Source organism: Sycon ciliatum, chromosome 2, assembly GCF_964019385.1.
Source record: "Sycon ciliatum chromosome 2, ocSycCili1.1, whole genome shotgun sequence".
Taxonomy (NCBI): Eukaryota; Metazoa; Porifera; class Calcarea; order Leucosolenida; family Sycettidae; genus Sycon; species Sycon ciliatum.
Window position 1 is genome coordinate 29,060,219 of NC_088644.1, and position 27,953 is coordinate 29,088,171.

Consider the following 27,953-nt stretch of genomic DNA (forward strand, 5'->3'; position numbering starts at 1 on the left):
CGTCCCTACATGCTCCCTGTGTATTGTTTTGTGTTTTGTCTCGACATGTCCCACAGTAGAGCTGTGGTCTTAGTAAAAATTGTTTTTACTGTAAAAACAAAAAACAAAACAAAATACGCACTCACACAATTTCAAGCAGCAAGTCTTGACTGGCCATGATTGACTGCATGAGTGCACTTGGTTTGCATGCAGCCCTTACGGTCGGTATAAACGAAAATGGTTCGCTACACTGAGAGGGTCAATTTTGTATGTTTCAAACTTCAAAGTTCAAACAGGGACATGGCCAATGGTTCGCTATACTAGTACCACGAAATTCTCTATATGTATATGCGATTTCGTTATATGTGGAGTCGACTGTACTTTGCCCCTTGACGATGATTAGAAAAGAACAACCGGTGAGTCGTGCACGGGATTTACTACACGGTGCATTGGTTTCATTTCTATAACGCAGTAGCAGAAATAGTGATGTCATATGCCAGATCTTTGGCCGACTTCCCACCTGAAATGTATGTGATTTAGACAGTTACGGACATTTCTAAGTTATCGGCAGTGCCCGGGACCGGACTGGCCGGAAAAGAGAGATATGGGTGCACAAGTAAAGAAGATTGCTGAGAACACAGAAAAAACAAGTTAAAGTAGTGACGTGTCTGTTACTCCGAACATTGGAGTTTGTGTGCGTCATGCCGAGCAATTTGATATTTGGCTGATTCACGGCTGCTGCCTGGAAGACATGAGAAGCACAGCAAGCCTTCCACTTGGCAAGCCTGCAAGAAAGCACCACTTCCTGCTCAATACACATGTGCTTTATGGAATTCACCCCACATCAGTTGAGCTTGAGTAAGATAATGATTTTTTCAGTTGACAGGAAGCGCGAGCTCCAGCACGTGGGCCAGTCACCTTCTTCACGTATTACCACTGACATCACAGCATCGTACTTAGTCAGTTCGGGAAGTACAACTCGAGTACTGAACATGTGACTGCAATTTGCCCAGAGCAGGGCAATACAAATATTGCTGGAAATAGCGGAGCTGATACTCAGCGATACAGCAATCAGCAGTGGAAAAAGAAGAGAACGAAAGCCTCAGTCTGATCTCTAGATTGTCAGCTGTTCTATCTTGTGAGCTATCTATTGTGAATGAAACCATTGTGCCAGCCACACATAAATTAAGGCAAACTACATTTTGTGAGTAATCAAGTAACCCGTTTTCGTAGAGAATAACCAGTAGCCTGGATTGTGCATCCGAAGAGATCACAATCAGTTAACCGGTCCTATTATTGGGAGCTAACCTACGCCTACTACATGTTGACGCAACAGATATCTGTATGTGATTCTATTATTGGCACTGTTGGCTAACAGGTATAATTGGATAATTGCATGATCGTTTAGTAAAAGAGTAATTAGTGCGCACACACATACATACTCACACATGCAAACACACACACACACACACACATACACACATACACACACACACTCACACACACACACACACACACACACACACACACACACACACACACACACACACACACACACACTCACACACTTGTACTTGTACTTGTTGCGCACTGCCAAAACTGGTCACGTGAGTCCCCCCGGGAGAGGGGAGAGAGACTCAAAAGGAATCTTGGAAAGATGACTCAACTGGTTATTGAACCGCCCAACGGCCGACACCCCCTGAAATCCCCAAAACTCTGGGTGGACTTGAAAATGATCCCACTTATGGGCTCACCACACCTCAGTAAGTGGGTGAGGACAAGGTGCAGAAAAAGGATTGACGGCATCAGGGTATCCGTCCTGGGATCCAACTGCAGTTACCCCGGCCCCCAGTGAAGGTAATATTTGCTACTAGTGTGAGTGGCTAAATCAGAGTGGATCTGATAAAAGCTTCACTAGCACCATTGATTACACAAGAGTTAATCTAGCCAGAAGCAGTCCATGGTTAACAGGTATGTATACTTCAAATAGAAAGTATATGAACCCTGGAACCAACAAAGGTGGCAGGTACAACATTACACCTTCAAGCAGCCGAGCCTGTTGGCAACAGACCCAACACAATCAGGCATACGTGTACCTACCAACCGAACTAGCTGGCACTCACATACACACATACACACATACACACACACACACACATACACATACACACATTCACATACACACACGCGCGCGAGCGCGCACACACACACACACACACTGGCGCCCTCCCGGCACGTTCTAGACTTTCGTGTCGTGTTCAACGCCGTCTGCATGATACCTCCGGCTTCTTCTTGGCGATCGAGATGGAGCGTTGGCTGCCGCACCATCGTCAGGTCTGAGTGGCTCCAGTCTTCTTGCCGGTGCGGTGGCATCAGGCAAGTGGGTGATCAAATCTCTCCACGGGTCCGCGCCAGTACCAGCCATATAACTGTCGTAACTGGGAGGAGGTTGTGAAGCGGATACTTGCCCGGTTGGTGCTTGCCCAGTCGGTGCAGGAAGATGCGGATACATCAGCGCAGTTGGCGACGTGGGTGGAAGCCGCACGTGTGTTGGCATGTTTGGCATACCGCTGCCGTCCCTTCCTGTACCACCGCTAGCCGGCTCCAAAAAACTGTTACGGCGTGGAGTTATAGGTGGGGCAGTTGGAGAGTTGTCTTGACTGCTGTACAACGCCATATTGACGACACTGGGAGAGCGACTCGAGGGCTGACTTCCAGCCGGACTGTCATCGGGTGATTGCTTCGACATTCCCTCCGAAATCAGCCTGTCCTCATCCCCGGACTGTCCAATGGGTCGTCTTACATAATATTTCTTGTAAACTACAACAAGGCAGATTACTATCAGCACCACCAACACTATGGCAACAATTGGTGCAATTACTGTTTTGTGACTGGTTTGTGATTCAGGTGGTTGTGGGCTTCCCGCTACATCGGCTGCAAGGAGCAGAAAGTGGGCACAGAATACACGCCCTTAAGAATCAGATCCCAAATACTTTTGATGGCATCCAGACTTTGGATGTTCAACCGGTTTCAGTACCAGGTAACCAACCCTCCCGAAATGAGTTAGGGTGATGCCTCAGCAGAGAAATACAGTGCATCACACTCCCTCATATTACTGTGGAAGCAGCGTTTGCCATTCAGCCAAGCGCCGATCTCTTTTCACCTGATCTTTGCGTCCCGTGAGTTGGGAAGTAACTGTTATGGGGAAGAATATTAACATGGAGCTTTTAAATTCAATTTTACTCACTTGCTACTTCTACATGTACACAAGCACTTTCACACACGTACCAATATGTACATACACACATACATGTACATACATACACATGAATGTACACACACACACACACATACACATACACATACACACATACACACATACACACATACACACACACATACACACACATACACAGTGACTACACACACACACACACACACACACACACACACACATACACACACACACGCACACACACACACACACGCACACACACACACACACACGCACACACACACACACACACACACACATACACACACACACACACACACACATACACACACACACATACAAACACTGATGCACATACACACACACACACACACACACACACACACACACAGGGAAGTATAAACCCATCAGTGGGCAGGGGTGAGGGGGGGCTGAGCCGGACCAGGTTTGTCGGCCCAGCAAACTCGGAGTACGACATGGTCCACTTCACAAAAGGCCCCAGACCCGGAAATGTCTCATCCAACCACCTCTGTGCTTTGCCGTCTTTTTCTTGTTGCGGTCACAGCACGAAATCCCACAACACACAATCCCATTACTATGCATGCAAGGGAATATGCATTTCTACGTACACATACTTCCTTCACACCCAGAAGTGTTTGTCATATGATAGCCGTGATTGCAAATGTCACATTTCAGTCCAGTTGAGCGGCTATTGCACATGCACTGTCCATCTTCATTGCACAGTTCGAGTTTACCGATGTTATTCACGAATGTTGAATTGATTGCAAAGCAACCACAACCTGAGGTCATACAATAATTTCAAACATGGCCCGAGGCTCATCTGCCGGGGCTTCTTTACACACCAGGAACATCAAACCCTACAAATGTAGTTCTCCTTTCGAGGACAAGAGGGCAATATGTGATAAAGGGAAGTATGTGTCTGTATCGATATATGACCGGTGTGCATGTCTCTGCAGTTAAGGTGACTTGCAAGATGTATGTTCTTGCAGACCAATGAAATGTTTGGCGAAATGTATGGGTAGGCAGGTCGAAGACCATATTTTAAATCAAAGTGGTTTTTGACCTTTGAGCCCGAATCCAGACCAAATCGGGTTTTCAAAAGCCAGCGGGACTATTTTGGATGAATAAACTGTACGTAGGTCTTCAGGTTTGCCGGAAAAGTACCTATCCAACAGTGGAAGCAATGGGGGTGAAAGCAATGGCGGTCGATTCATAAAAGTACACAATCAGCCAGTAGTACTGAATTTTGACGTCCATCCATGTGTCCCCACTCATAAAGTCAATGATGGGCAGGATGAACTCTTCCAGTTGGTATCGAGAAATGGGGAAATCAAGAGGGCCGAGTTTTAAGACTTTTCTAACCTAACTTTAATAGCCGGATTTAGCTAAAGAACTTGGCTGGCTTGGCCAGGATTGGGTTTGAATACCGCAACACATCCAACCCATTGATCAGAGTTAAACCGAATACGCCAAAGTGACTCTCACAATACTGGCGCTGGTCGTCTAACAGGCTACCTGCACAGACCGCAAATTGTTTCAACTTGTTGCATGCGTGTACTTGGTGGAGTTTAGGGCCGAGCACGGGTAGTTGAGAGTGCCCACGTTGCCTGTGGATCACACTTCGTGATCGGGCAAGAAAAACTGGCTGAAACTGGCTTCTTATGAGCACATATGGGGTGGGGGGGGGGGGGGGTGAAGTGGACCGGAGATGCTGTTCACACACTTACCTTGGCAGACGAGGCGTGGTGAGCACGGTGGACTCTCACAGGACTCATCCAGCTGATAGTAGTCTGGCATGCACTCATCACACATTGCTCCCTTGTACCCCGCCTTGCACTGGCACTCAAAGTCTGGATAATTATCGTGGCACTGGCTGCTACTGGCAGCTAGGCACGGACACACCTCGCAGCCCTTGCCGCTCTGCAGGCCATAGTGAAATGCTGCACATTCGCCACACTGGCGGCCAGTAACGTTCGTCAAGCATTGGCACTGTCCGCTTTGTGTGCTGCATGTTGTGTTGGTCACCGTGCCGCTCGGATTACACGCACACTCGGCACAGGAAAGACTGCCTCCTTTCTCCTGATGGTAGAAACCAGGTGAACATTGGTCACATCTGACGCCAGTTGCAAATGGTTTGCAGGCGCACTTGCCATTCACCGTGTTGCACACACTGCCGGAAAGTGAACCAAGCGGATCGCAGTCGCACTGACCGCACAGGGGGTAGCCAAAGTGATTGTGTTCACACATGTCGCATGTTCTGCCAATGATACTTTCCAAGCATGTGCAATGCCCGCTTGTTTGATTGCACTCCAGGCTTGTAGATCCTTTTTCTGTGCACCCACATACAGTACAGCCAGTTCCAGTCGAGATCCCATAGTGTTCACTGATGCATTGATCACATTGTCTGCCCATTACATTTGGTAAACACACACATTGTCCACTTTTCGTATTACATTGAGCACCTTGCCGTGTTCCAATGGAACTACAGTTGCAATTTGAACACGATGGGAAGTTGTAGTGATTTGCGTGGCATTTATCACACTGACGACCTTCTACATTGACACCACATGGGCATTGTCCATTGGTCACGTTGCAAGAAGGATTCATACTCCCTAGAGTATTGCAGCCACATTGAGTGCAGCCCATGCCAGAAGCAAATCCATAGTATAAACTTGTACATCGATCACATTGTCGTCCGGTTACCCCAGGTAAGCAAACACAAGCACCAGTGAGAGCATCACATTGTGTACCTTGTTCAGTTCCCACAGCATCACAGTTGCATGGTCTACATGTTGGAAAGGAGTAATGATGCAATGCGCAATGATCACATTGTTTACCAACGACATTCGTACGGCAGTTACATTGTCCGCTGCCAAAGTCACAGTCCAAAGCACTGCTTCCTTGACTATCACATCCACATGGTTGACATCCATTACTGGAGGTGGTGTTGTAGTATCCACTCACACATTGGTCACATTGTCTGCCCATTACATTCGGTAAACACACGCATTGCCCACTTTTCGTATTACATTGAGCAGCTTGCTGTGTTCCAATGGAACTACAGTTGCAATTTGAACACGACGGGAAGTTGTAGTGATTTGCTTGGCATTTGTCACACTGACGACCTTCTACATTGACACCGCATGGGCATTGTCCATTGGTCACGTTGCAAGAAGGATTCAAACTCCCCAAAGTATTGCAGCCACATTGAGTGCAGCCCGTGCCAGAAGCAAATCCATAGTATAAACTTGTACATTGATCACATTGTCGTCCGGTTACCCCAGGTAAGCAAACACAAGCACCATTGAGAGCATCACATTGTGTACCTTGTTCAGTTGCCACAGCATCACAGTTGCATGGTCTACATGTTGGAAAGGAGTAATGATGCAATGCGCAATGATAACATTGTTTACCGATGACATTCGTACGGCAGTTACATTGTCCGCTGGCAAGGTCACAGTCCAAAGCACTGCTTCCTTGACTATCACATCCACATGGTTGACATCCATTACTGGAGGTGGTGTTGTAGTGTCCACTCACACATTGGTCACATTGTCTGCCCATTACATTCGGTAAACACACGCATTGCCCACTTCTCGTATTGCATTGAGAACCTTGTTGTGTTCCAAAGGAACTACAGTTGCAGTTTGAACAGGATGGAAAGTTGTAGTGATTCGCTTGACATTTGTCACACTGACGACCTTCTACATTGATGCCGCATGAGCATTGTCCACTGGTTACATTGCAAGACGTATTAACACTCCCGAGAGTGTTGCAAGCACACGCATTGCAGGTGGGAAAGCCATAGAGCCTGTCCTGACATTGATCGCAATCCCTGCCGAGAATATTCGCCCGGCAAAGACAGTGACCAGTGGTATGGTTGCAGTTGTTGTTCACACTGCCATCCTGGTGACAATGGCATGTCGTGCAGCCAGCCTGGCCCACGGCGGTTCCGTAGAATCCATCGCCGCAGCGGTCACAGTGCTCTCCTGCTGTGTTGTGCCTACACGTGGTGCATACACCTGTGTCCCTGTTGCATGAATTAGAGTGATTGTTACACCGGCAGGCAACACATTGGTGATGCAACGCGGCCGCGCCTGGTCCTGGCGTCGATGTGTAACCAGCCGAGCAGTGTTCACAGTTCAGGCCAGTGTACTCCGCTGGGCACGAGCAGTTTGACGAGCTTGCCGTGACGCCAGGCCCGACCATGGCAGTCGTGCAGACGGCCGAGCGGCCAGAGCAATTGCATTGCCGGCAACCCGCATCTTGGTTGTCCGCGCTTAAATAGTGAGTCCCAGATACGCACTCACTACACACCAATCCCGTGGTCAGTGTCTTGCAGGGACATTGCCCTGACAGCTTGTCGCATGTACCATTCCTAGATCCAAGAACATTGCAAGCACACTCTGCAGGAACATTAAAAAACCAAAATGATAGTTTGGTCTCTGTGCAATCTATTTTACTGCACTAAGCCCAGGGGCGTCACACATGGCACGACCAGTCCGACCATTGTAGTACCACTTTTCGTCCAGAATGGCCCGCCCAGAGTGCCTGTAGAACGCGCAAACGTGCCATGTTGGCCAAAAACTCCTATTTTCCCCAGTGGACCCCCCCCCCCCCCCCCCCGCGGCCCGGTCGTACCACTCCCCACTGCCCTGTGACGCCGATGAAGCCTACATACAAGTCGTAACTAAGCTGGCTGTTGAAGTACACATCGCATACATCACACACTGCCGAAGTACACAATCATCACACACTGTTGAAGTACACATCACACACTGCCAAAGTACACATCACACACTGTTGAAGTACACATCACACACTGTTGAAGTACACATCACACACTGTTGAAGTACACATCGCACACTGTTGAAGTACACATCACACACTGTTGAAGTACACATCACACACTGTTGAAGTACACATCACACACTGTTGAAGTACACATCACACACTGTTGAAGTACACATCACATGACTTGTATGATTGTATTGTACATGCAGTACACATTAGAGAAGTACCCATGACTGATAAACATGAGCATGAAATCTGCCCCCATCGATTGCTCTGACAACTTGTGACAAGCCTCCCGCGAATCAAGTGCATTGAAATTGATAGTGCAGCCATAAGCTGCTACAAACATGTGCAAAGATTACACAGCACTATCCTCTGATATGCCAGAAATGCGTGAAACATGTGCTTCCTCATAGCCAGAAATGCACCGCTATTGGCACAAGCCGCCCACCCGGTGACGCAATCCAGGCCATTGTATATTTTTAAAGCTCAAGCCTATCAACTGGTACTGACAATTTCATCCTTGGAATTCAAATGAAAATGCGGAACGCAGGTGATTGTGTCGTACTGCTTAGCCTCCGAACTGCAGCACTTGCGCCAAAATACCAGTTGCATAATGCTTGTGCCGAACGTATGCACTGGCCGTGTTCTCATGTATGGTGAGATAATGGAATGTGATAACTTGTTAGTCGTGCGTGGCAAGTAATGTGCATGCCTTGGATTGCTTGCTAGGTGGGAGTACCCTACCCCTGTGATGGACATTGCTCAAAAATGCACGCTATGCACATTTCTTGCACGTAACTAGTGTTTTTCGAGCTCAACCCACAATAACGCTGCACTGTTTCCTGTATGGTAGAATTTTATCCTAGGATCACACTAAGACAATGTGCGAACAACAGCTAGCATTGACATAAGCAGTTCTGATGGCAGAATGTAAACATTACCTTTGCACTCTATGAACGAGCCATTCCACAGCCCAGTGTGGAGGCAGGTCAGTAGTGAGTGCCCTGCTCCGTACTGTTTGTAGCCATCATTGCACCGCACGTGGATGGCACTGCCAAACGATGTGGCATTCGACAAGAGGGTTCCGTTTCCCACCTCCGGCGCTGAACAATGCACGATATTGCACACTGGTAGCACTCCACTCCACGTTCCCGTTGACAAGCATTTCAGTTGGGAATTGCCTTGCAAAGTATACCCCTGAGAACAGTACATCTTCCAAATGCTGCCGTATTTTGTTTTGTTTGATGATGATTTCAGGTGCGGAGCCAATGGCAGCGCAGGACAGTCGATGATCTGACAAGTTGGAACAGGTTGCGACCATTTGCCGCTTTCAAGGCAATGCGTTCTCTTAGCGCCAATCAGGGAGTGGCCAATATAACAGAAATAGGTAACTGTCTGTCCGTAATGCCAATCGGAGCCTATGCTGGTAATGCCACCATTGGCAGGGACGACAGGCGCTCCACATGATATAACTGTACAGGAAAGAAGAACATGGTGGGTATGCATGATGAGAACATGGCGGGTATGCATGAGAGATAATAATTATAGAGTAAGATGTGGGTGGTGGCCGGGTGGCCGGGTGTCAGTCGGAGTAACCACTTGTTGTACTCATGGCCGTAGCCCAAACCCAAACACACAACATTGCATTTATGTCATGGATGCCTGGTATCGAATCGCTCAAGCATAATCAGTTGGTACTACACACTCCAACAAGTTCAGAAGATACATACAGTGCAACCTCGTTAAGAAGAACACTGACAAGACAAACTTTCGCTTTAGAAGAACTAGTATTTGCAACTCTCTTTGATAAATCACTATGTGACCACTGGTTAGGAAAATATGGATAAGAGGAACTCCTGTTAATGCGAACAGATCCCATCAATCCCTCGGTGTTCCTCGGTGTTCCTCGGTGTCCCTCGGTGTCCCTCGGTGTTCCTCGGTGTTCCTCGGTGTCCCTCGGTGTCCCTCGGTGTTCCTCGCTGTTCCTCGGTGTTCCTCGGTGTTCCTCGGTGTTCCTCGGTGTCCCTCGGTGTCCCTCGGTGTTCCTCGGCGTTCCTCGGTGTCCCTCGGTGTTCCTCGGTGTTCCTCGGTGTTCCTCGGTGTCCCTCGGTGTTCCTTGGTGTTCGTCCTAAAGAGGTTTGACTGTGTAACGGTTGGCACCATCACCATCAAGTGCAAGACCTACACCATCACCATTACCATCAAGTGCAAGACCTACACCATCACCATTACCATCAAGTGCAAGACCTACACCATCACCATCAAGTGCAAGACCTACACCATCACCATCAAGTGCAAGACGTACAGCTGACCAGAACCACTACACATGTAACTATCACCAGCATGATATAAATTATTATCACTGAATCAGGTTCTTACACGAACAAACAGACAGATAGGCACGTGAACACATAAATCACATAATTCGTGCACAAAACACCCCCCCCCCCCCCCACACACACAAATACACACACACACACACACACAAATACATACACACACACACACACACACACACACACACACATGTACACCGTAACAAAAGAATCCGGCATACGCACTCTTGCACACACTTACATACATGTATACATACACACACTTACATACATAGGAATATATACATACTCAAGTATACAATCACACACAGGTGGTATCTTACCTTCACATATAGCCGTTACATTGTTTTTCTGGTATCCAATATTACACAGGCACGCATACGACCCTCTCGTATTGCTACAGTGCATTGTGTCTTGTGGACATAAGTCAACCGACCCTGCACATTCATCAATATCTGAAGCAATTTAAAACGTGCAGAAAGGTTGCATCATGTTGTGGAGAGTAATGGGGAAGTGATTTATTTCTCGCCCCCTTCAGTTTGACTAATAAGGCAGAAGACTCAGAGGCAAACGGTGATTTGAGATAATGAAGAGTCGATACAAAAGAGCCATCAAACCTTCAAGGAGAAGAAGACAAACAACCACCCGAACTGTGAATGACAAAACGAAAATAGAGCTTCATGCATGGTGATGAGGTAGAACACCTCCTTGCATTTGCCTTGCCGAACGTTGTATGGTCTCAAATTGAGCAGATGATCCATGCACTAGTGTCTGACAGAGAGAAAAGGACCTGAGAGTAGAGGAGAGAGAGAGAGAGAGAGAGAGAGAGAGAGAGAGAGAGAGAGAGAGAGAGAGAGAGAGGAGAAAGAGAGGAGGGTATTTCACCACCCAACTATGAATTTGGCAGTGCTGCTTCTCCGATGGCTGATGTAGTCGGACTACAATAAGAGGCTATTCTTTTTTCTCCTGTACTATGGCTGCCGAGGCCCAGACTGTAATGTATGTCATGTGGTGGCTTGTGTAGCTGTGGAGCAGAAGTAAAAGAACAGGCACCGTAAATGGCTGTAAGTAGGTACGTGTCCAGTTTTGAATTTTGTGGTTACACCCGTACCAACTGGGGGGGGGGTGTACTGACTTTTGGGCACTAACTAACTTCCGGGCCTAACTTGTGTGTAGTGGAGAAGTCACTTTTGCTGTTCATGTACATATAGGTGTACATGATACGCGGTGCACGTGAAAACCGTACCGATTCTTCTTTTCGGTAGTATGTTCAAACAAGTCAAAAGAATGTGTGTGTGTGAGGGGGGGGGGGGGTATGTATTTGGGCAGGTACCGTATTTTCTAGAGCATAAGCCGAACCCAGATTTTTGTCACGTAATACAGATATCTAACCTGTTTACCACCACTACTAATATCACCATCTTAGTATAAGCTGCACCGACTTGACTTGGGTGAATTACAGGTGTTTAAAGACAGTTGATTGGTTGAGAGACTAACCTCCTCTCCCCTGACTCATTTGAGAGACTAACCTCCTCTCCCCTGACTCACTTGTGAGGTCTGCATTCGCCACTAAGGTTAACAGGCATAGTGGTGGCCTGCGGATGCGAAGGCTAGTTTGTGTGTTTCTGAACATTCAAGCGATGCCGACGCGGATCCCGCGAATATTATTATTATTTTTTTAATAAAGACAGTTTAAGTGCGGCTTATACTATAGAAAATAGTTCAAAGTACGATACATTTTTTTGCGTGATTTTGCGGTATTGCAGATGTGAGCATGTGCGCGCGGGGCTCACCTTCGCATGTTACTTTGTCGGTTGCAAGGGAGTATCCGGATGAGCAGTGGCACAGAAAAGAACCATTGGTATTCTGGCATATATCCGAACATGCCGATGCACCGTGGCATTCGTCAATATCTGAATTAAAGGACACAAAATTGAGAGCAGCAGTCAAATGCCAGACCATAACTCCTTGGCAGTGCACTGTACAGAGCGGAATCAAGAATTCAGTCGGATGATTCCTGCAGTCTCAACGTTTTTAGATGGCATTCACCCAAACTCCCCATAATTGTTCTAAAGGACTGGACTTGGTCCACAAGTGGGAGTTCTTCCCAGGGCGGACTATGCATTCATGTCGAGCACAGTGTGTTTGTCTCACTCTAGTTGTACGTGTTCTTCTTACCATTGCATTTGCCATGTATGACAGCATCCAACGTGTAGCCCCTTTGACAACTGCAAATAGCAGTGTGTGTGGTTAGATCCTGCACACAGAGCTGTTCACAGCCACCGTTATCCTTGCAGGGCCGAATGGCTGTGGGAGAAAAGGCAGCAAGGAATGGAGATCGACAGAGTATACAAGAAAGTCAATGCCGGTTCAAATACTTCAATGTACATGTTTTGTACAGGTGCCTAGTAGCTTGTAGAAAGCGCGTATATTGCTCGTTTGTCCTTAGAGTGTTCCATGCCAGTCTGTGGTAGAGCTTTCCATACAATATGGAGAAATGAAGCTGTGTCACAAGGCAGAGTTTCATGTAGTTCACGATCATTAGGCAACCTGCCTGCACTCCTTGTTGGACTATTGGGTACAGTTAGGCGTCTTCAATATGGCAATTGTCAGGCAGATGTGATACAGATCAATAGGTGTTGGGTAAGCGACTTACGCGAGCAACGGCTGCTTCCGTTGAGAGCAAAGCCCACATCACAATAACATTGATATGATCCTTGCGTGTTGTTGCAGAATTTCTCGCAGTCATCAGTATTGAGAGTGCACTCATTGAGATCTGCACATATCACACAGTCATAATTGACGAGGCAGCATCTTTTTTCCACGGCAGTGCCATATTGAATTCTGCAGTGGAGCAATCTGCCCCAGTTTGTTACAACTGTTTCTTGCCTCACGCATGCTAGAAGCTGATATACAAGTCTTACCCTTTTTCAAGAGTCGGCAGAAAGTAATGATATTACAACTCTTCCACAAATACACTGCATGTACATGCTCAACTACAAAGTATGTTATGGAATGCGTTGAGACCGTTGAAGCGACTAACCAGAACACGTCTTGTCATCAGGATTCAGAGCAAAGCCAGCGTTGCATGCGCATGTATAGTTGCCCTGTGTGTTGGCACAGACCTGCTGACATGGTGAAGATGACCGGTTCCTGCACTCATCAAGATCTGCACAGAGATCATTCAACAATTACAAAACTGGTGAGTGACATTAGATAACTTTTCAAATGCATACTGAGACTATTGCGTGAGGCAGGGCGTGTGGTGGCAAGAATCTGTGGATTTAGTACCCAGGCTTAAAACGGTTTTAAGGCAGCAAGCAAGCATGCAGCAGTCATCAAAGAACTTCTTTTCTCTATTATACATAATATGAGTAAGGTTTACACGCTTGAAAATTGCTGTCTGATGCTCGATTAAAACCGTGAAACTCAGAGTTACAGCAGAAGCGCTTTTGATTCCTCTCAAGTGCGTGTACAAGGCTCTGCACATTGAGCACTGTCACGAGCAACCACAACACTCTCCGAGTGAGTAAGGTTTACGATTCATCGCTGCGTATTCCATGATTGCTCACTCGCAGTGTGCACATGTGATGAATAGAAGGGGGTAGTCGGGTGTTCATGACGAGCGAGCATTAACTGCAATTTCTACATGTGCACATCCGGTATCAGCTCACAGTTTTGCAATGGAACTGACTGGGATATGCCTCTAAGTTATATTCCAACCTGTAACAAGCCACCTCTGTGATAACAGACAACCCCCCCCCCCCCCCCCCAAAAAAAAAACCCCCTGTTACGTAGTGTTCTATGCCAAGCTCCAACAAGAAATCATCTTAACCTGGGTATGGTGGACACCTGTCTTTGTACCACGAAGTGCATGCTAAAATGCAGGCTTGACCGAGCAGGCCAGGATAATCCGCTCTTCCACCGCTTGCCTGCCTCATGTGTGCGAGACACACCGCATGCGCAGAGTGTTGTATGTGATGCTAAGGCCACGTAGCCCCCGGCACTATACTATTCATGGGGGGGGGGGGCAGGTTTCTGTGGCTAGGACAAGTTTCAAGCAATCTGCACTAAGTATAGCCTTTCATTACACCAGCCTGTTATTAGGTCCCGGTGAGTCATCGGCCCTGCTACGTACCTATGCAGATCTTTCCGACTCCAGTAAAACCAGGAGGACAGGCGCCACACAGGTAGCCAGTGTCCGGCGCAGGCTTGTCGAAACAGTCCACGCCGTCGGAGCAGGGTTGATACGCCGCCTTACACCCGTCCCGATCATCCTTGCAGAATTCGCCAGCGCGTGCAGGAGGGCACTCGCATGCATGGATGCGCGTCCGCTCTGAACTGCGCGAGGAGAATGTGGCATGGGAGACGTTTCCCCCGTTGTTGCAGTTGCGAATGTAGACAATGGGACGAATGAGCACGGTGGCGGATGTATCTGGAGAAATGATCAGGAACTGCAGATTGGTGGCTTTCACATTGAAGTCCACTGCCAGAACAAAGATGTCAGGCCGGGTGCTTGTTCGCTCATCTGAGAACGAAGAGTTCTTGGCTGGTATTCGCTCAACCCGATATGAGCTTTTATCCAGTGTGACATTGGAGAGGTCCACTGTCAATAGCCCTCCCGAGGATATAAACACGGGAGATGTTGTATTCACCCGGATTGGATTGACAACTGGAAATGCACGATACAAACATGGCAAGAGAGCACAACTTCTGTGTGCTTGCACAGTACACTGGATATACCATTGCCGGGCTGCAACATACTTCATGTAATGGAATAACGTACTTGAAGAGTTCTTTTCGAAACCTGGCATGATATGAGATGTATCAGCCTGTGGACTTTGGCTGGATGAACAGAATATTGAGCATTTTTGGCTTTTAAGTACAGCGTTTCACAAGCCTTGGAGGTATGTTATGCAAATGTTTCATCGTACTTCAATTTGAAATTGTAGACATACTAATGCGTGTACATGTCGTACTGTCCGCATCTATGATATTCCAATATTTTTTTATTAATTTTCACGAAATCAATCGCTGGTTGACATACACATGCATGCCGTGCACATGTAGATTGGAATTCTCTTACCTTCACCGCACCCTATGATGCGCATCAGCTCTTTGGTATAGTTGAGATCTTTGGTGATATTTGCCACCAGGTGGCACAGAGCGTTGTTGATCTTGCATGACTTGCATGTTTCGTTCACTTGCGGCCAGAAGTCATCATAATACTCAGGTGGCAGGGTTGTTGGACTGCTCGTTGTGGTGGGTGACATGGTACTGGTACCATTTGATGCACAGCGTGGATCCTTGGCTAATTGTAGTGCACTGCAGTTCAATTTCCCTGTTGAAGATGGACACGAGACATCACCAATATGCTCATTGCAAAATGACGTAGTAGTTTGTGACGCCAACACCCCGCATTGCCACCCTAGGCATGGTCGTGTGGAATGTTGAACAGTGCATTGCTGATCCCATTGTCATCGGGGGTTGTTCTATCCGACGATATGCCTTTCCGATTACTCTCACTCATGCACGCATATACCACATACAGAGGACCAGTTATTCTTCGCTGCCTTCTTCCTGAGACTTTCCTTGGTGCCAGAACGAATAATTGGTCCCCTGTATGTGGTGTATGCGTGCATCGTCGGATAGAACAACCCGCGATGACACCAGCATACTCACATGCATCACTCATGCATTTCATATTTTGGCAATGCGCCTTGGGCCTATAAGTCAGAAGTTCACACACATGCACATAGATCTCAAAAGGAACCATTGCTGCATTTCATCATACTGTTTGTTGCGAAGAACCAAAACTCACATCTATTAATTGCATCGCCCTGTATTGGCAGTAGAGACGGTCCATCTATGAATAAGAGACCTCGGCTGCTATTCAGAAGGCTTTGTGGACAGCCGACTGTGACAGCAATGGTTCTCCTGTGCGGAAAGAGGACAAGGTCGACCGAGAAGCCACTTTCAAACACCACGCTGCCGTGAGTGCGATTGTGCACGATGACGCTGAAGCCGTTATGAGCGCTGATGCCAATCGGTGTCGGCCGCGGAGCGGTCGTACTGTTGCTCGGAACCCTGGTGCAGTTTCGATTCCACTGCAGACACTCGTACGTGATGCTGACACCGTCGTCACTGAACACTTTGAACACTTTGTTACTCAACGGTTGACCATTAACAGTGAAGGAGAGTGCACCCTCAGCAGACACACCGGCTACACACTGGTCAGTGCTGTTTCCCTGCATGCCAATGCTGGTGACCTGTTGAGGCCCGTCCCCACTGGTCTTTGAAATCACAATTTCACACCGGAAATAACCAGGACTATCCACCAGTAGGAAGTTGCCTCTTTGAAACATTGTATACTGTCCTCCGGGTATAGTGCGGATGATCGGAAGAGCAACAGTTCCTGCAAGAACGAGTGCACATTACATAGCCAGGAAACAAGAAAGCAATCGGCAACAGCCTGATTTGAGATACATATTGCTGCTTTTCTATCTAAAGGATAAACAAGTCCAAGGTAGGAGAGAACCATATGGAGGTTTCAATGGATTCAAAACAGGTTTATTCAAACAATACTACATGGAAAGAAGGATGAACAGCAAAGATGACAAAACATGAAGGTTTCAATACTGATCATACATATCAATGGTGCAACCAAGTCTTCCTTGCCGCTACTCAGAGTCTCTTGTCTGAAAAAATAAACTTATCAGATGGCATCTGTTGCTGTTTGTGAATTGCATTACTGGCTCTGTCCTATGGACATGGGGCACTATATGCAGCCCGAGGATCTTAAACACTTGTGTACAGGTTTCAATGCGTTGAAGTCTCCCAATAAATTTTGCTATAAACTTACTTACCAAGACTCTGCCTGGAATAGGCGATGCTAGACTGACTAGGTCGTTTCTCCCAGTACAGGTGACAGAGAGCTGAGTCCTCACAGCACCATTGCCGTGGCAGGGTCTCCTCGTAGCTGACTGTAGTCGGCTCAAAGCTCAGCCAAGAGAAGCGTACTGAGTTACCACCATCAGGTGGACCTTCAAGGAATGCCCCGTATCCCAAGGGCAGTGTTCGATAACAGCACTCCTGAGATGAACCGGTGATGGATGGGACAGAATTCTGGAAGCACGTCCGCGGGGAAAGTTTCCGAATGAGTTGAAATCGGGAGTCGGCTTGAGCTTGCGCAAGGATCTGTGGACAAGCATTGAAGTATTTCATCCATGTCCTTGGGTCTGGTTGAGATGCATACCACCGAAGGCACTTTGCCCTTGGACCGTCAATGACACCTTTGTATAGCCTGAAGATATACATGGCTCCTTCAGTGCACGCTTGCTGGAAGAGGTATTGGTTGACGGAGTCCACTTGATCATCGATGCCGCTGATTCTGAAGGTGCCTGACCGCCTGTCATTGTAATATTGCTCCGGCGTTGAATAGCCCATAACGGAATGACCGTACGTGACCCGTGGGTTACGCAGCACTGGGATCGACCACTGGATGGAGTTGACATCGTAGGCGAACGTGGTGTAGGATCGCAGGCCGTCTGTTGCCATGACAGCTTGAAATGTGTTATGCTGTGCGGGAGCAGAAACAGGGAAATGCCGTGGAAGCAACATGAAAGCACGCAATGATTGAAGTTTGGCAATAGTGCGGAAGGGAAAACAATTCACATTTTATGGGAGGCTCAGAAGGGTATTGTACACCTTTGGCAATGGCAAGACAAATGAATCTATGTGAGTGGTATTGACACGAATGAATCCAGATACTTGTTTTCTTCTCTAGTGTTTTTTTTTATCCACAGTTAAGAGTAGAGCCCATACGCTCTCTTCCTTTAACACTGCAATAGTTCAACTCATTTCACAATAATTATTCCAATGTTTCAGCAAATTGCCTTCATCAGGTTCACAATGATGTGCAAGCTCCCAAACCAGCATTGATAAAGGCCAACTCCCCTGTCAATAAGAGGGTGTGAGAAGCAGCGCGAAAAGAGTCCAGCTAATAGTGCTAACATCAACTATCAGTGGAGGGGACTACAGCTGAGGTAAAAACAAAAACAAAACAAAAAACACATTATCCAGCGCCGAATGTCATGATAATCAGACAATAAGCGAGTGGCGATACAAATTACAGCAAAGACCACCCAGCGTTAGTGTTTATCTTTGGAGCCAAATTTCTGATCCCCACAGCCTCCTTCAATTTCCTGCCAGCTCTGTCGCCTTCTCGAGCGAGGACTGATACTGCCTGTGAAGGCGCTATCTCGTAGTCTCAATCTCCTGCGCGAATGCTTGTTTCTCATGTGGTCACCCCAAGGCTTGTCACGAGTCTTTCGACATGCTTCTCCATTATGTTCCTTTAGACGGGTCTCTAGTGATCGTTCTGTCTCTCCAACGTAATATTCCGTACACCATTGGCAATCTATTCTGTATACTACATTCTTATTCATGCAAACCTTCTCCCCACCGGATTGGCAAAGTAAGACATGGCTCAAGTGGGCGGCCCCGTCTCCTACGTTGCGTAATATTCGGCTCCTTGACACACTGGGGTGGAGACTGTGCTGAACGACGTAATTGATTGCGGAGACTGCCCGAGTGCTCATAAACTACTCTTAATTTGTGAAAAGTGAAGACCTCCTAGTACTGTACGAGTGTACTCACACTCTATTCTGCATGGAACATCTTACAGTCATACAAATAGTACAAGTAGTACTGCTGACGTGAACAACAAACAAAAACGTATTTATAAGTGGGAGTGGGGGTATGCTGGCCAAACCTTACCAATTGGTACTTGTAGCGGCTTGGGTAGGGCGTGATTCTCTCCCATGTTACAATTGCTGCCCATGTTGCGGTGAAGTAGAATGATTTGTCAGTATTCCTCTCTTTAGCAAGGATCAAGCTCTCTATTTCCTCCAGCATTGCCTTCTCCGAGGACACCTGCCTGTCGTAGAAATGATACCAGACATGAGATCTGAGACCATCTGGAAGATTCTTGGAGTACGAGTTGTCAGCCAAGCACCAGTAGGGTGCCAGAATTGTTGGCTGTGTGGTCCAGTTTCCTGGGAACAGCTGGGGATGGCGGATGGGTTGATCTTGATCCAGCATGATCAGTCCATTCTCACAGATCTGCTCACCGGCGCACATATTCAAGAAAGAGCATGTCACAGCCTTGCCAAGGATACGAGTAGTGTATGTGCGTGTAGATGCCGGAAAACAAGTTCTCTTCTTCTTCTACATGTATGTATCTGCTACCGCAACCCTAACCCCAAAAGGCATGTGCCCTGAGCTGGGAAAGCCATCACACTGTAACCACAGATATCACTCTATTATGAAACAGGAGAAGCATGTTGCTCAAATTTTCAGCAGTAACTGAAGGTAAGATTGTTTCTTGGCATTTCTATATTATTCAATATTGTAAATGATCATGATTATTGAGATCACAAAACACTCTGTGACTTGGGAACTTGATGTGGCCTCTGGAGGATTTGCATGCGAATTGCCATATTTTCTGGGGTATTACGGGGAGTTCCACTAGCTCTCGAAGTGACTAATTGACTGATACCTAATCATAATAAAGTACATCATGTGACTTGGGATATAGAGCAGCAGGCGGTTGCAGGGTTGAGACCAATCTAATTCAGAAATAGAAGCGGAGCTTATATGGTTGACAATCACTTAAACTGCAAGCATGAATGCATTGGTACTATCATACTGACCAACCACCACAATCTCAATCCCTTGACAAGACATGCAGAATCCCTGGATTTCTCTCAAAATCCCTGGATGGCACAAAAACAAGTGAAAAAGAGCTTTTCCCGCCAAAAAACGTTCGACTCTGCAGCTGTGCGTACAGCACAGATCGACCCTAGGCTGTAGTACAGTTTGATCAGTCGGCGCGGCGCCCGCCTGTCACTTTGTCAGTGCAGATCTTGCAGGCATGGTCAGGTCTTCAAAGTGCTGTGCACAGTTCGAAGTGCGAATGAGCACCGTACATACCGTTGAAAAAAGTTCAAAAAACCGGGACATTCGGGCAGAAACCATGGAGTTTTCAGACAAAACTTTGGTTTTTCCGGGAGTTTGCTTGAAATCCCCGGGACCCCGGGAGGAGTGTTGATTTTCCGGGATTTTCCCGGGAAAAACGGGAGGGTTGGCCAGTATGTACTATGCCAGCTCCCTCTCTTTCTCACTCACTCACTCCCTCCATCTCTCTCTCTCTCTCTCTCTCTTCTCTCTTCTATCTCTCCCCCCCCCCCCTCCGCCCTCTCCCTGGAACAGGCTGAATGTGGAAGGCAAACTGACTGAGGACAGCATCAGTCCAGTACAGAGAAATGCCCATAAACTCACTGTCACTTTGTTATGCTGGGTGTCATTGATCGGAAATCCATTTGCCGAGTTTGCCAGTTGCCTTGTGACGCATGATGTTCCATTGCCAAGCAAAAGCTGTGTGTCATTCACCCTTGTGCCATATGTAAAGAATTGTGAGGAGTTTCGTCCGCAATCGGATATGTTTCCAACTGCAGTTACATCACCAGAATTAGACACGCACATCAAACGAGAGAGCTTGGAAGCTCAGGGCCCTACGCTATGCTATTTTGCCTTGATGATCTAGACAAAAAAAGCATAGGGATGTTATAAATTCTTATAAATTTCTACTTTTTGTTTTAGACATAACCTGGGATTCGAACCCGCACTATCGCCCTGCATCCATCCCCCGATACACTTCGCATACATACTAATTCTTCCAAGTTGCTTCACGTTATGATCTTGTATTTGAAAGTCGTATTTGAATATGCATTGTGGCCAGCCTTCTTTGATTGTACGGTACGGTACGGCACAGGTACGGGACAGGTACGGGACAGGTACGGGACAGATACGGTCGAGGGTAATACGACACCATCTACCGCCTTGATGACGGTAAAAAAAGAATAGGGATGTTATAAATTTTTCAATTTTCCTATTTTTCAGGCATTACCTGGGATTCGAACCCGCACTATCGCCCTACACGCATTCCCCCATACACTTCGCATTCATACTCATTCTTCCAAGTTGCTTCACGTTATGATCTTGCGTTTGAAAGCCCTATTTGAATAGTGCGGCCAGCTGTATGTGGCCATCTGTGTTTGATGGTACGGTACGGGACAGATACGGGATAGCGCCAGGCGTGACACAAACACACAAACACACAAACACCAAATTAAAGCTGTGTGGACCCTGGCTAGCGCCAGACGTTACTGAAGTAACATCTTCTGCATAGCTACGGGAATAATTCATAAAATTATACTTGAAATGCTCTCACTAGAACAGTGAGAGCATTTCAATGCTCCCCATTTTATTTCTGCTTTGAGAAATAAAGTTTCACCACCTCACCAAGGCCTGTACGCCCGTCCGTCCGTCCGTCCGTCCGTTCATTCGTCTGTCTGTCACCTACCCGTTACTTCTTTCCTACCGCCATCACACCCTTCTGCTATAGATGCGCTGGTGGTGCAGCAGGAAAGGACACGAGTATCAGCAGTTAATGCACCACCTCAGATTTACTGTAAGAACACCTGGCAGTCTCAGTCACAGGTGCTCCTTTCCAAGTGCGGGGATACAATCATGCATACACAATCTGCCCTGTTACGAGGATCACTTACCTGTGTGGTCGGCAACAAATTGCCATCTATTCGGGTCCTGGATGCCGAAAAATGGCGCCCCTCCGCCTGTACAGCTTTGCTGCCCTACCACGAAACCATTGTCCATGGTAATGGAATATGTTGCATCAATCTTCAGCTTCGTTGTGACGTAGAATATAAGCTGATAGTGGTTTAGATAAATCGGGTGCTGTTTCAGGATGGCGTCGTGTGGACTAAGGGAGAACACAGCGGGTCTTACCACTGTGCCATTCTTCACCTCGTTGATGCGAATGGCAGCCTTGCTACCTTGCAACGGCCTGAGGATCTGTGGAAGTAGCATAAATGTTCAAGGCAGACTTTTGCAACTCACGCTCAGCTAGTGTTGGACTATTCATGTCATTCTCTTTCAGACATGAACGTGAGTGCTCGAGTTAGGTACAGTAAAACCTGGTGTAGGCGACCTCTCGTATTAGCGACCGTTTTTCCATGCACGGACAGTTCTACACAGACACTGCGGGACCTGGTTCTAAAGACCACCTGGCTTTAACGACCGCTTTTCCTTGCACCGTGGGGTGGTCACTTAAACCAGGTTTTACTGTACATGAAAACCTATGCACAGTGCACAGTGCACACTTCCCACAGATGCCACCTCTTTTGCGAAACCACCAGTCAGAACAGACCCTACTGAGAGCATGCATCTGCGTACACTCGGACCAGTGTTTAATTAAAAGACCATCTGCACATACATGTACACCACCTGCCTTTCTAAAAGACGGCCTAAACGTTAGACCTACTGTCTACAGAGACTCGTTTTCCATGCACAATACCAGGAGACTGGTCTTGTTACAAATAATCTGGTAAGTCAGTACAGTAAAACTAGGGTTAAGCAACCATGCATGGTTCAAGCAAAAGGGCCTTATGACCCCTTATAAGGGGTCATAGGGGCCTTATGACCAGGGGTCTCTCAAACCAGACTTCATGCATGCAGGTGACTTGATGAAAAACTGTCACAAAGGCAGGCGGTCTCCTAAACCAGCTAACACTGTAGAAGGCCAGCAATGGGTTGCACGTAAGCGCTGTGCCAATAGCTATCTTACCTGCTGGTCAAAGTCAATAGAAAACGTTGCTCGGAAATACGGTGCTGTTTTCCCGCGTGACACACTGGGCTCCGCGGTGCCTGGGATGATCTCGGGGGCACTTGCTGGAAGATAACACGCCACAGATAGACATCATATGAACATTTGCACGCCTGACACAAGCGTTTTCTGGCAACACATCTCACTACATGTGGTAAAACGTGGAATACTTTTTAAATCCTCCTTGAACCAAAACTTCGTTCGTTATAATGGCGGACAATGTGGAACATGTAGCACGTCTTTGTTTCCAGAGAAAAGATTTTCATGAAAAATGATCACTAACACTGAGACATGAATGCGATTGACATTTCCTCACATAAAGCCACAGTAACAAATTAATTTGATGATTGTTCTCGACTAGGTATACAATGATAATGTGTGTGCCAGCGGTGTACACAACTTAAATGCACATTCGTTCACTTTCAACTTACCACCCGCCAGCAGTGTAACACATATTTGAGGAGTTGTTTGCCTGTAGGAGAATTGGTAGGAGAACTAAAGTGACTTCATGTTGTGTTATAGATGCGTCAGAAATTCTGAATTTCTGCGTCAGAAATTCTATTTTCAATGGAAGTGTGAGTCCATGAAATCTGCACCACTGTGCGAACCCAGGTTCTGAATTGCTCTGGTTTCAAGTAGTCATCAAACATATTATTAAATTTTGTTTTTGAAGATGGCACCCCGGAATCAACCACATTGACTTAGCATGCACTGAGATGAGTGTGTTGCACTTGTCCTGTGTGGCACACGCAAGCCACTTCTACAGTTGTAGCCAGTGTAGTTGGATCTCATGAATGCACTAGCACTGGCCCTTTGATCTCATGAATGAAGTAGCACTGCGCTCAAATGCACCAAACAGCATCTGTGGTGTTTCGGGTGTGGCGTAGTGCATTCAAAGTTTGTAAAGACATATTTTGCATGCAACTTGAAGCAGGAGTTTGTACTAGGGTTACAGCATTTTACTCGTGCCTGGCTACAATCTCTGGACCAAAAGAGTACTAGGCTATAATTATAGGATTTCAGAATGCAAAGCATTGGATCATCAGTCAGAGTCAAGCTGCTTCTGGATGAGTTTTGCTATCTGAATGGAAAACCTCTTGGTTAGTATTGTGTGTGGATGTGAATAGCTCTTGAACCCAAAGGTCAGAGTCTCGCAAGTAACTTCTTCCAAGAATTATTGCTAGCACTCAGGATAATTCTCGTCATTTGGCAATGTAAAATGAGCACTCCAGAGTTTGCCTTGACAAGGTGGTTTGGGAGAATACAGTCAGGAGCAGGATACAGCGGCCAAGTTGAAACTTCCTCTAGACCCAGCGCTTACCCCTGAGAATCTTCCGCTAGGCAACAGAGTACATGCTGTCCATACTGTTCACGGTTCGGTGTCCACTTCACCCAGATCTCACTGTAATAGGCTCCGTTCTCACTGAACTGCCTGATAAGGCCCTTTACCATGCCAATCGGTGATGTCAAAGTGAAGTCTCTGATTCTGTAAGGCAAGATATAAAAACCAGCAGGCGGTGTCTCAGAAAGCTCAAATTTTATTACTCCGTATAATGTTGGCAAGTGGCCCGGAGCAAGTATATCTATGCACAAAGTGCAATGACTGGTGAATTTGGACATAATAATTATAGAGCAATGACCACATATAGAGGATTGCTGGACTACTGAATCCTACATGTATCCATTCACATTTCAGTGTGGCGTTTTCCTTCCCAGCAGGGTGATACATCTGCCGGTAGTGACTGGACTAATCCCTCCAGTCCTGGACCCACTCCTGGTACAGAACAATTTCACACCTGCGTACAACATAAGGGGCCTACCCACCACTGTACTATATTCAATGGGCAGAGTGAGGCCGAGAAAGAAAGTCGTTATTTTAGCGATTCAATTTTTAGCGTTTTCTGAATCTGGAAAAATTCGCCGTGAAATAATATTATGTTAGCAATCCGAGTTTCAGAGTTTAGAAAAGATGACTACAGCACTGTACTGTATATACAAAGTTTCGATTGGCGCGGCAAAACTTTAGCGAAAACACTCCTTTTGCTAAAATCGTTAAAATACCACCCGTGCCAAAATTAGCGGTTTTACAGTAAAATTAATTATAATTGAAATTGAAAATACTGGTGAATGTAAAAGGCATGTGAATGTGGTGGGCACTTCAGTACTAACAGTATTATGGATACACAGACTCGGAAAAGCATGACTTACCTGTTGAACTGCGAAGTTTGCCTGACTCTGAGCGTGGCATTATACTGGGTACCCGGCTTGATAGGAATACATCTCTTGTCGACGGGACTGGGAGGTGAAAATTCTGGGCGAGTGGTGCATGTCACGTTTGACTTGTAAACATCTAATAAGAACTGGAGAGGAACCTGACTAAGAGCGGGGCCATTCGGATCCGACTGCACAAAGTCTTCCAGGATAATTGCCACAGCATGGTAATGGCTGGTTCCTGTTTCTAGCGTTGGTGGAATCATAATAGTGCAGGGATTCTGCAACCAATGAAGAGAGAAGTTATCAGCATCATTATCACTCATAACGAATATGTCACCATACTCACGCTCTTTCCGTAATTTGCACTGTTTTGTTTCCGTGCTTGGTCTTTGTTTTCACTTCATTGCTCTCTGGACGATTTTCACGTCAGTTCAAATTAGCATTATTCTCTATCTAAATGTTACACGTTCTTGTCATATATTGGCTTGTCCTTTCTTGTGTGGGCGGAGGGGGACTCTATTGTGATGCTGGCAGGTGGGTATTCATTGTGGTTAGATCTACTAGACGTAGGAAGTTAGGCAGAGCACTCACATGTACACAATTATTCGGAATGGTTATGTACAGATGCAGGTACAGCACAGCTGCTTCTTACATGCTGGTATAGGGAGAATTCTGAGCGAGAGAAGAGGCTACCGTATTGATCATACCTACACTGTGCTTGCTTGGTCTTAGAAGTGCTTTCAATTATAACACTATAAACAACAGCCACAACAACAACGGCGACGACAATGATGACGGCGACAATGACAACAACAACAATAACAACAGCCGGCGATGGGGCCATCGTGAGAATAAAGAATTCAACAGCAGCAGCAGCAGCAGCAGCAGCAACTGTATCCACAACACCAGCACCAGAGGGGAGCAATACCAACAAATGCAGAAGCAGCAGTGGCAGCAGCAACAGCAGCAACAGCACATCAACAACATATTCAGTGGCCCAGCATTCCCGTCAGCCTACATGCTTACCGATATCAGAGTGGCATTGAAAAGCGGAGGAAATACTCCGCCGCACTCTGAGTAGTCTTTACACCATCTGCACCTCACAATGTCATTGTCTGGATCGTCCGTGTGGATCGACAGGTTTTGGCCACAACCATACTGCATTCGGACGATGGGGATCTGTGCTGAACGAGGACTATGGTTGATCATGCCCGTGTCCGTGCGTTGAGTTAGATTCATGCTGAAGGGCCATACCCAGCCCGTGTCTCTGTACCGGACCAGTGTACTGATCCAGCAGCAGCTCTCATAACTAAACAGTCAAACAGGCAAACATTCAAACAGGCGAACATTCAAGCAGGCAAACAGTCAAAGAGACAAACAGTCAGACAGCCAATGTTCCAGAAAGAAATAACCGTAGGCACCCGCATGTGCAGTTATCATGTCAAATTTAAGGGTTGACGGAGTTCACAAACGTGAATGGAATGTGCACTGCGCGAAGTCTTTAGAAGCGTTGTAAGGCACTTGCTGCTACTCACAGCCAAAGGTTGATGAAGTGCATGTAATGAGGCAAATGATGTCCTGAAAATGAGGTAGAAAGGTGTGACGGACTCGACTGGCACAAGTATTGTGTACTCCACCACATCACACTACCTCCATCAGTAGAGCTCAGTATAGAATGTATACAATGCAATAACGAGAGAGCTTGGAAGCTCAGGGCCCTACGCTATGCTTTTTTGCCTAGCGAGAGTCAACTTTCTCTTTGCATTCGAGGGTAATACGATATCGTCTACCACCTTGATGACCTAGGCAAAAAAAGCATAGGGATGCTATAATTTTTTCATTTCTCCTATTTTTTTTCAAAGACATAACCTAGGATTCGAACCCGCACTATCGTCCTGCATGCATTCCCCCCATACACTTCGCATACATGCTCATTCTTCCAAATTCCTTCAAGTTATGATTTTGCATTTGAAAGCCCTATTTGAATATTGTGGCCAGCTGTCTTTGATGGTACGGTACGGGACAGGTGCGGGATAGCGCCAGGCATGCCGATGCTGTCCTTGATGGTACGGTACGGGATAACGCCAGGCATGCCCATGCCGTCCTTGATGGTACGGTACGGGACAGGTACGGGATAGCGCCAGGCATGCCGATGGCACAAGGTTCCGGATTCGTCTGATAATCCGTGTACAGTGCGCATTGCATCATCAAAATGACGTCAACTTGAAATTCTGTCGGGACAGCACCCATAGTCGAGTTGCACACTCTTGGGGGGTTATGTACTCTTGGTCGCATTGAAGGATGATGGTACCTGTCGTGTGCTCTGGGTGGTAGTCGTGGGTCAGATCAATGTCATTTCCAGTCGGCAGCAACACGCAAACTCCCACACTCTTCCACCAGAAGTTCTGCACTCTAATCGTGCTACGAGAAATCTATTATCACCTACATTTAGCTTTGTGTCCCAGATAATTGGTGTCAAAATGAATTATACAGCACAAACCATACCTTACCACAATAGAACCTCGGAGAAAGAGGTAGACCTACACAGCTGCACCAAGCCTTGCTTGTGTATTCATGCAGCCGGAAACGCTTTCGAGTAGTCTACCGACCGTAGATCTACGTGTCG

General features: G+C 46.8%; 2 protein-coding genes across 2 annotated transcripts; both read right to left on the minus strand.

The window, feature by feature from the left end:
• Nucleotides 1-939: 939 nt before the first annotated feature.
• On the minus strand, nt 940-18,156 carry LOC135810975 (multiple epidermal growth factor-like domains protein 6). The gene is made up of 13 exons (XM_065324343.1): nt 17,235-18,156; nt 16,190-16,783; nt 15,455-15,709; nt 14,507-15,040; nt 13,412-13,537; nt 13,025-13,144; nt 12,547-12,675; nt 12,162-12,281; nt 10,692-10,823; nt 8,974-9,504; nt 4,963-7,641; nt 3,844-4,014; nt 940-2,913 (listed from the first exon to the last, which is right to left on the minus strand). Exons 1-13 carry the CDS (start codon nt 17,986-17,988, stop codon nt 2,219-2,221), a joined length of 6,840 nt encoding a protein of 2,279 aa, XP_065180415.1. The 5' UTR covers nt 17,989-18,156; the 3' UTR covers nt 940-2,218.
• A 246-nt stretch (nt 18,157-18,402) lies between these two features.
• LOC135810976 (mucin-like protein) lies at nt 18,403-25,551 on the minus strand. The gene is made up of 8 exons (XM_065324344.1): nt 25,322-25,551; nt 24,435-24,599; nt 23,545-23,585; nt 23,075-23,178; nt 21,999-22,302; nt 20,710-20,879; nt 19,147-19,491; nt 18,403-18,408 (listed from the first exon to the last, which is right to left on the minus strand). Exons 2-8 carry the CDS (start codon nt 24,563-24,565, stop codon nt 18,403-18,405), a joined length of 1,101 nt encoding a protein of 366 aa, XP_065180416.1. The 5' UTR covers nt 24,566-24,599; nt 25,322-25,551.
• Nucleotides 25,552-27,953: the final 2,402 nt, after the last annotated feature.